This window comes from Athene noctua, chromosome 23, assembly GCF_965140245.1.
Source record: "Athene noctua chromosome 23, bAthNoc1.hap1.1, whole genome shotgun sequence".
NCBI lineage: Eukaryota > Metazoa > Chordata > Aves > Strigiformes > Strigidae > Athene > Athene noctua.
The window spans coordinates 5,649,664-5,659,189 of record NC_134059.1 but is presented as its reverse complement, the minus strand read 5'-3'; the positions used below and the strand labels follow the sequence as shown (position 1 = coordinate 5,659,189).

The window sequence follows — 9,526 nt, the reverse complement described above, 5'->3', positions numbered from 1 at the left end:
CCCAGCCTGAATTAAAAAATCCCAACAGAAACTCAGCAGAAAACAAGTCCAGAGTTCAATGGGAGGAGGCGAGCAGGAGCACACCAGCATGGTTTAGTTACTGTCGGTCTTTTTCAGAGCTGCTTCAAGCACCCGGTGGGGGCAGCGGGGCCCCCAGTGCACACTCCAGCTGTGCCCCCACACTCCCACAGCCCCCAGCCGATCCTGTGACGCTCTCGGGGATCTCGCAGCGAGAAAACGTGGCGAGAACTGCGGCTCAGCATCAGGAGGCCTAGAAAGGGCTTTGTGGGGGGCAGATAAAGATGCACCCCCAAAGCTAACCCAGCTTGTACACTCGTTATCACGCTCCTATCAGAAGAAAAATTACAAGCAAAATAAAAATAGTAGATGAGTCACCTATTAAAAGGCTGGCAGGGGGAGCTGCTCGCAGCGCAGGTAGCACTGACTCCTCACTAAACTTACTCCATGGCGTAAGAGCTGTATTTTTATCTTGGCTGTGAGCAACTCAAAATTGTAGACAATCTTGGCTCTGCCTTGCTGGCCCAAATGCTGGCCATGGGCCACGGCACGCAGGACCACACCAAGCTGGCCATGGCACGGACTACGGCAGCCTGAAAATGGGGCACAGACCACGGCACACAGGTCCAGGCAGACCCCGCTGGTCCGGACAAGCCAGAGGGAGGAAGGCTGCCATCATCTGACTTCAGCAAGTCTTTGAACCTGGATGACTCTCGAGCTAATCAGCAACTGGATGGGACGCCCATTCCTCCCTGTTTCACAAACAGCAGCAATTTGGGTGTGTTTATGGAAACTAATGAAGGGATGAGTTCAAAAGGGAGCGGCTTTGACAGGGCACCAAAATCGGCCCACAAATTGTTTTCCTCTCGGGAGGTGGCGTGTTATGATAAAAGCAGGAGGGGAGGAAGCTGCTTTGCTCTCACCAGGGAGAGAACGGTGGGACCAGGCCTGTACCCCCCGCCTTGGCATCACCTCGGCCGGAGCACAATGATGGGGGGTTACAAGGACCCTGGCAGGCTACAACTCAAGCCCTCCTAACTCCATAAAAAGAGAGTTTTGGACTGAAACTAGCACGGGCTGATTTAGCTCAGGTCCTTACATCAGGTCAGCTCAAAGATGAGTGCGGATGGGGGTTAAACACAGGAGCTGGACACCCCCATCCTAGGGAGCAGGGTTACGGTGCCGTGCTGCAGTCACCTCCAGCCTCTCAGAGCCAAAACAGGATCTCCCGTGAATCAGCCCTGGGTGCCTTTATCATGACAGACCCAGAGCATCCTCCACATACCTGGGCCTTTCGATCCCGTGATCTCTCACCCTTCCTCCTCCAGCGGCTCAGGCCTGGAAGGACAGTGGAGGCAGGGAGGCTGAACTGCCCCTCTGCCTCACTCGGATCATTAATCGCTTCTTTCCAAGACTTCATGTACGTTCCCAGGGTTGGGCAAGAGATCCAGCAGCTGACTACATAACACCTTCATGCCCTGGCAGGACTCAGGATTTCTACAATCCTGCACTGAATAACTCCCCTGCTGCCCAAGCCAGGAGCCAGTAGTCAGCGGGGAAGGAGAGGGCAGGACACCCACAGCTCCGCATTAGTCATCAGACCAATTCCCAGCCTTAATTCCTCAGGTTTAGAGGGTCAGGTTTAGAGTCAGCATGTTGACTAAGCAGCTTTTTTTCTAAACCACCTCCTTGACACAGCTGGATATTAACAGCCAGCCACACTTTAACCAAGCCCACAGCATTCACAGCGCGGGATTTTCAGCTGCGATCCCAACCCTCACCCTCTCTGCAAGCATACAACAGTTCCCAGCAAGAAAACAAGGCTCATTTATACTGCTACATTTTTATTAAAGTAACAAAAGCCATACGTCTGTCAAAGGATCTGTACATTCTGTATATAAAAACACTACTATACAATTAGTAACCATCCACTCCCTCCTCCAAGTGTAGCGTACAAACTTTCTACCATTTTCACCAAATACAAAAAGCAGGTCCCGTTCAACAGTCCAGCTTGTTAAAAAAGTGACAGGAAACCCCTCAAATACAGTCTCAAAATACACACCATTCAGCTCTGCAGTCGAGTATCAGGCTTGTAGGCAGAAGGCAACAGAGCACACTAATTCACAGCTTTTACATGTAACCAGCTACAAGAGAGAAATGGATTATACCCAAGTTTGGTTGGTTTTGAAGCTAAAAACAGACGCCTTTAACATTAGACTCCTCCACACCAGGGACAAGAAGAATGAGACTTGGCTATTTTGGTTCTGGAAGTGGGGGGTATGTTAAAGAGTAATTATAGTGTATTCCTTTGGTGTGGGCTGTTGTTCCTGAAAAAACTTTTCTGGTAAGAGAGAGGGAACAGAGTAAAGGGGGGGGGGGTAAAAATCCTAAGACTGCCTTGATCATGACAAATTACAACCCAAGGAAGTACCAGCCTTCAGGAAACTCCACATCCAGCCAAGGAGTCCAGCAAAGCAAACACTGCTCATCCTGGATGCAGTTCTCATCATGGGCTTTTCATATTAGCAGGCTAAGTGAGGGCTCCAAAAAGCACCAAGATCCCTTTTCCTTGAAAAGGGAATTTGCTTTTTTGGAAGTTCCCAAGGACTCCCCCCTTGGTGAGGTCACCTATTGCACAAGTTCACCAAGGGAAAAGCCCCAGTGCTTCATTTTCAGCTTCTGCTTTGCTGACATGAGAAATTCAAAGTGATGCAGAGGGAAGTGATGCAACTTCAGAGCCACAGTCTGCTATGACTGTTCAGGGACAAATAACTCACCACTTGACATTTTAAAAGGATCTAAGAATTGAGGCTGGTTTTCCAGTTCTGGGATTCATGATTTGAAGCTTACAGAAATGTGAATTTACTTTTCCACATCAGTAGTCAGAGTTGGGGAGCTGTGCTGAATTGGTTTTTTTAAGTTTGTTTTAAAAAACAAGCTAAGAACTGTGGCAGATGGGAGGCTTCCTTCCTCTCCCAGAGTGCCCAAGATTTGGAAATATATTGCACAAATGTCTGAGAACTTGATTCATCAAAGGCTGGGCAAGAACAACTCTGGTTATGCCAGTCAGCTGCCAGGTCAGAAAAAGAGGAAGGTAAAAATGTGTGCAGAGAGACAAACCTGGGAAAGTTTAATTACAAACCACCATGTCGGTGCCCTACTTTTTCAATCACTTCTCCCAGGATCACTGGAGGAGCACCAGCTGGTTAGTAAAAAGGCAATGGACATACAACATATCCCGGTAAAGGCTCATTCCCAACAGGTAAAGTTCTTGGGGCACCACTTCCCACTCCCACCCCATCTGTAGTTAGCCAAAGCAGTCTAAAGGCCAAATCCCGAACAATGCTTGGGCAAAGTCTCCCTGCATACAAGTACCCCTGGGACTCCAAGAGGAGTTTTGCTTGAATAGACACAGCACAGGACCAGGCATTAATTGTGCAAAATAGTTATGTACCAAGAGATCAAAACCAAATGATGCCCCTTACCATGGTATCAGTGGAGACAGCTCCCAGGGACAACCACGTGGAAGAGAGGGAAGAAGTGCTGTGACTTTAAAAGCAACGTTAGGACACCAAAGCATCTGAGCATCCCACACACAGGGGGAAGAGAACCCCAATACTTCTGAGTTTAAGAGATAGGACAAAGGGGGTTCTCACACCCCAACCTCTACGGCACAAGGCAAGTTGCTTCAGCTCTTCTGGAGAAGTGACACGGCAAGTCATCAGCATTGGATTAGGCAATTTTTGTAAGCAAGAGGCCAGACAAGAGCAGGGCTGATGTCTAAGCCACACAGAACAGAAAGGCTTTGTAATTCACAGCTGTTCAGTGCTGGTTTCAGGGTCTGGAGTCCCCTTCTCAGTGTGCAGTGGGGGATAGCCAGGTACTGGGGAGCACCAGGAACAAACTCCAGTGCCACCACAGCACCTGCCATATTCATCCTGGGGACCTTCTCTGCACAGCTTAACCCCTTCCCGAGCATCTCTGCCTTGCTCCACAGGTCACCAACAGCCGTGTGGCCCCTTTCAGTCCAGCAGCAGCCAGAACAGATGGAGGGGTTGGAGACAGGCCATGCCCCCCCTCGCTTTGCGCTGGGAGTGGGGCAGAGCAGAGCTGCAACACTCACGGAGTAAGTGGGTCCAGAGGAGATGTGCAAGAGCAAAGGATAGGGATCCCAGGGTCCCCAGCACCACCCAGCCTTGCGGCAAGGCTCCCCCAAACACTATATCCAGGCCCCAGAGAGATCAGAGCAGCTGGGGAGTGAAGAAGTTAGCGGAGGAAAGACAGCAACTCCTTCATCCCTTCTTCAACAGTATTGCAATACCTAGAGGTACAGCAATAGTGTTGGGTACCAGGATGGTGAGAAGGTGACAGACATCTCCCTCCACCAAGCCACACTTCCCAGCCTGGCTCTTCCCCCTCGTCCTCCATTCCAAGCTGCCCAAGTGAGCAAGCCAGCCCAAAATTGCCATCCAACACTAATTAGGTAGATATCGGCTTCATAATAAAAATTCATAAGCTTGCAACAGCTTTAAAAAGGCACCTAAAACACCACTTCTGTTCAAAGCGGTGCCCAATATTTTAATTTTGGATTTTCTTGGATTTTTTTAAAAAATATAAATAGCTCTTCATCTTAAAAATAGATCCTCAGGTGAGGTATACAGTAGCCTGTGTCTTGGCAGTGTAAGGACAAGAGGAGTATTTTAGCTGGAGACAGTCATGATGTAGTTTTTGGAAGGACTGGTACGGCCTAACATCAGCTGGTTCTTACAGGTCAGCATCCCATAGGAGCTCACGGGTTTCGTCGCAGTCGCTTCGTACAAGACACAGATGGAGCCGTCCTCACCGATGCGGTACGAGACCTCGTAGGGGTCCACCCAGAGCGTGAGCTCGCTGGGCAGGAGCTGGTAGAGCTGCGGGAGGCTGAGTCCGATCTGGCTAGCTGCCTTGCTGATAATGGGGTCCATTTTGTGATTGATCCGGATGCAGCGATACCCAGAGCCTTTGAAGGGTTTCTCAGGAAACCAGTGATGTTTGTAGTGCTCTGCAAGGGAAGCGAGAAGGGAAGAACGGTGAGCAGGGGGTCTGGGTCCTGCTGCAGTCCTGGGGGGTCCCACACCTCGGTGCAGGCGGAGGAAAACGAGTCCTCCTGAGGCTGCATCCAGCAGACGGAGGCTCCGGAGCCGAACGCTCGACGCTTTGGCTGCTGCTTGTTCCAAAGTGCAGCTCTTCGGGTCTGAGAAACCCGAGGCAGGACGGTGCCACGGGGGCTGTGGTGATGGGACCCCGACACCTTCTCGCCGTGACCCCCGGGGTGGCCGGGGCAGATACTGGATCGCCAAGAACAAAACACCGCAGCCAGGGAGTAACATCCAGGTCATTCTCTTAAGTTCAGGGGCACGTCACCGCTCCTTATCTCAGCACAGCGGCAAACCAACCATCCCCTCTCGGGGCTGATAACGCCAGGCTGTGTGTGCCCGGGAGGACAAGCCCGAACCACCCAGTTCGTGCTGAGCCCCTCACATGCTCGTGGGGAGGGGAGGGCTAAAACCCCACAGACACAGGGCTGAGCTCTTCTTGCCAGGGGACCCAGAGCAGCTTCGGATTATTCTTACCAAATCCCAACAAGGAGGGCTTCAAGCAGGCGGGCTGCTGGCGGGGGGGGGGGAGCTGTATAAATCCCTCAGCAGACCAGGACCTGCTCACCTTCGGGGCTCGGGCAGCCCAGGGCCCCATGGGGACACGGGTGGGTGCCCAGGGAGGCACTCGGGTGCCTGCCAGTCCCGGGGCAGGGGGAGAGGGTACCCAGGCAAAGGCACAAAGAGGCATCAAGGCGGACACAGGTGGGTGCCCACCCGGGGAGGGACACCACGTCGTGGCAGCAACACGAGGGGCACCGGGGAAGGACCCCAGTGGGCTCCTGGCCCCGGGTGGGCTTTTCTCGCACCCGGGCCCTTTTCCCCCCGCCAAGCCTATCTCTTCCCCCCCGCCTCACCTGCCAGCGCTTCCCGCAGCGCCCCGCTGAAGACCTGGAGCTGCTGCTCGCTGACGCAGCCCCGCGTCCGCAACAGGCTGGAGACAAAACTGACGGCGGCGGCGATCTCGGGCACCATATCGGCCCGCGGGCCGCCGCGGCGCTGGCTCTGGCTCATGCTGGGCTCCGGGACGGGGGGCGGGTGAGGGGACGCGGCTCTCGGTGCCGTTGCTGATGCTGTGGCGACGGCGGCTCGGGCTGTGGCGGGGGCTGCGCGGCCCCTTTAAATGGGGCAGCCCCGGGGAGGCGTCATCGGCGCGGCGGCGCCCATTGGCCGAGGGGGCGCGGTATGCTAATGAGCTCAGCGCGGTGGAAGGAGTGACGTCACCGCCGGGGTGACAATGGCGGCGGCGCGGGGGGGGGGGGGGAGTTACCGGGGGTTATTTTTGGGGCTGACCTGGGAGGAGGAGGAGGAGGAGGGAGGGAGGGGGCCGGGGCTCGGCCCAGCCCAGCTCTCCGCACTCCCCCGCTCCAGGGCAGGGGCCGCCGGGCGCTGCGGGGCACCCGTGGGCGCCGGCGGTGCGGATGGGGGGGTTCGGGGGTCCCTGGGGATGCGGGGGTCGATCGGGAGTCTCTGGGGATGCGGGGGGGGGGGGGGGGGCGATCGGGGGTCCCCGGCAGCTGCCGGTGCTCGAGGTGACCCGCTCCCGTGGGGGCGGGAGGGCAGAGCGAGGGGTCCCCAAGTGGTCCTGAGCGGTGGAAACACCCCCCCCCCCCCCATTCCCCCCCCAGATGCCCGGGTGGGTCCAGGTGCCCTTTGTCACCCTGCGGCAGTTGGGGGCCCCCCCCCCGGCTGCTCCCGGGGCCCTGGAGCGGGTCTCGGGGTGCTGGCGGTGTGCGGGAAGCCGTCCCGGCCCCGCTGCGGGGATCCCCGGAGCACCGGTACCCCAGGGGGAGGTTCCCAACCCTCCCCGCCAGCGCGGCTGTTCACAGGCCACTTCCACTCAGGAACACGCTGCCTCGGGAGGGGGAAGCGGAGGCTGGTCCTCGCCAAGCCGCTGGCAAAGCACTTGCTGAAACCCCGATGGGCTGAAGGAACGGTGCAGCCGAGGGGGGCTGGGGCGAGGGGAAGGGTCACCCCCACAGCCAGCGGCCCCGGGGTCCTGCACTTGTGCCGGGGCAGTGGCCCAGCACGGGCAGGCGGTGCTGGATCGGCAGCGGGTCGTGCTGGGCATCGGCAGAGCCACGGTTCTGCTGACGTGGAGTGAGATGATCGGGCACCCAGGGCTGTCAGCGAGTGACCCATCCCTGGTGTCTGTCTGATCCATCCATCCTGGTATCTGATCCATTCATCCTGGTGTCTGTCTGACCCATCCCTGGTGTCTGTCTGACCCACCCCTGGTGTCTGACCCATCCTTGGTGTCTGGCCCTTCCTACCCTCCTGTCCTCAGTCCAGGCTGGGGTTGGGTCCCCTACACAGAGGATCTCCTCTCCCCAGCAGGTTTCCATCCCCAAATTTCCATCCCCGAGACACATCACAGATCCTTGTTCCCTGGACAAGGCCAAATCCTTTCCAGAGCTCCCCAAAGCATTCAGGGAGAACTTGCCATCACCTGCCTTGTCCCAGACAGGTGAGGGAGATGAGGGGACACACGACAATAACCGCTTTCATCTCGCTGCCCGAGGAGCGTTTGATGTGAGGAGCAAGAGCAGACACCCCAGGACTTGGTGCCTCCCTCCAGCTGCCTTTTGGCTGGAGGAAGCGCGGGATGCAGGAGGAGGTGGCTGCAGCGCAGAGGACATGTCCGATCACGGAGCGGGGAGAACAAGCCAAGGCAAGCATGGAGCTGAACCACGCGTCCTCGGTTGCCTCCGTCCAGCCCAGCAGGAGGGGAGAGGAGAACCGGTGCAAGCAGTGCACGGCCCTGATGCTTAGTGAGATGCAAGCGGCACCTTAAAGCCACTACAAAACAGGGAGCTGCACCAGCTGGCCCAGCTGCCAGCCACGCTGCCCAGCATAAAGGCACTCGCCCAGCTTCTGCTGAAACTGGCCCCAAGCTAAAGCAACAGTAGGAGGCCAAGCTCTTTTCTTGCTTTTGCTTTGATCAACCATGAGAGAGTTAGTATCAAAACAGGATGGGATTTCTGAATGAATATTCCCTGGCAGAGAACTGGGATTGTTTCGAGCCATTGTCTCGCAGCCCCAGATGCCTCCTTTGGCGTGTACCAGGGGAGGATCTGAAGCCACAGCTCTGATGTGATCCCCAGCGAAAAATGCACTCTCCCCCAATGGCTGGGGCCCTCATTTGGCACCTCCACAAGCAGTGGGTGCAGCTGGAGAAAACCGAGGCAGGGAATGAGATCATCTGGGTTTGCCTCTGCCCGAGGAGCAGCCCCGCAGAGGCTGAGCCACCGCGGTTCCCACAGTGCCACTCCCGGCGCTGGCACAGCGCTTTTGCCGCGGCGCTCCCTGATAAGGAGGAGTGTGCGCCTGCCGGCACGCAGCCTGCCAGCACGGCTCCACCTTATCACGGCTCTTATCAAACCGCTCGGGGTCCTGTCTCGCTTGGGCACTGCTCTTGGCAAAGGGGTAGCGAGAGCACCGCCCTGCCCGTCCCCCTCAAAAGAGGGGATTTCATGCGGGAGGAGGTTTTCCGGCACCTCTTCATAGAGACAGTCCCAAATTTCCAATATTTCCCATCACTCAAGGGTGAAATAGGATTTTTTGAGGCCTTTTGCTTCCAGAGTCTGCAGCTCATTTTATTCGCACCTCTGTCATTCCTACATGCACACACTGTACATGGGATTTCACACCCTCTGAAGCATGACAAGATGGCTGTGTAGCAATACGTAACCAAGAAGTCAGAGCAAAGAGTAAGAAAATAGATTCTGAAATCATAGAAGAGGTGGATATAACAGCTACTGCCCAAGCAGAGGTCTGTACTGACCCTGTTTCGTGTTCTGTGCAGCTGAAATGAAAGCCCTTTGGGCAGCAGGCACAGAAGTAGGGTCAAGCTAGCAAGAAGATAGAGCCAAGGCATCCCTGAGTCCTCCCCTCCCCGCTCCATCTGCCACTCCATTCATCCGCACAGCACAAGGAATCAAGCAAATCTCTTGCTATAAACCCGATTTGCCTTTGTAAGCTTTGAAATAAACCCAAGGATTAAAGTCTGAGGACTTTTTTTTTTTTTTCGGTAAGTCAGCAACACACATGAAAGAGCACATGGGTGCATGCGAAACCCAGAGCACAGCACAATGCAGGGGGAGGTTATTTAGGTTATTTATACGGTAGCAGCAGCCAGAGGCCCCTGGAAGAGGCGGCATAAACACACAGCCCGAGCCTGTCCACGCACAGCTCCATTACTTTAAACACACCTGTACTGTCAGCCAGCAGACACGCTCACAGCGCGTGGGTACAGTCATAATCAGCAGAAAATTAGGAAGCAAGCAAACCCTTCCTTTATACGAACAGATCAGAAGAAGCTAAAGCAAAAATAAACCCTCAACTTTTCTACCGTAGGAAAGCACAGGAGGCCT

General features: G+C 55.4%; 1 protein-coding gene across 1 annotated transcript; it reads right to left on the bottom strand.

Annotated features, from left to right (window-relative positions):
* Positions 1 to 1,842: 1,842 nt before the first annotated feature.
* BTG2 (BTG anti-proliferation factor 2) lies at positions 1,843 to 6,242 on the bottom strand. Its single transcript, XM_074925555.1, has 2 exons — positions 6,011 to 6,242; positions 1,843 to 5,059 (listed from the first exon to the last, which is right to left on the bottom strand). The coding sequence occupies exons 1-2, from the start codon at positions 6,165 to 6,167 to the stop codon at positions 4,719 to 4,721; spliced, it is 498 nt and encodes a 165-aa protein (XP_074781656.1). The 5' UTR covers positions 6,168 to 6,242; the 3' UTR covers positions 1,843 to 4,718.
* Positions 6,243 to 9,526: the final 3,284 nt, after the last annotated feature.

What these genes read in the sequence shown, in the direction of transcription:
- BTG2 (XM_074925555.1), bottom strand. Translation starts at nt 6,167, where the DNA reads ATGAGCCAGAGCCAGCGCCGCGGCGGCCCGCGGGCCGATATGGTGCCC. An exon ending in GCTGCGGGAAGCGCTGGCAG is followed by an intron (nt 5,060 to 6,010) that starts GTGAGGCGGGGG and finishes CTTCCCTTGCAG; the next exon opens with AGCACTACAAACATCACTGG.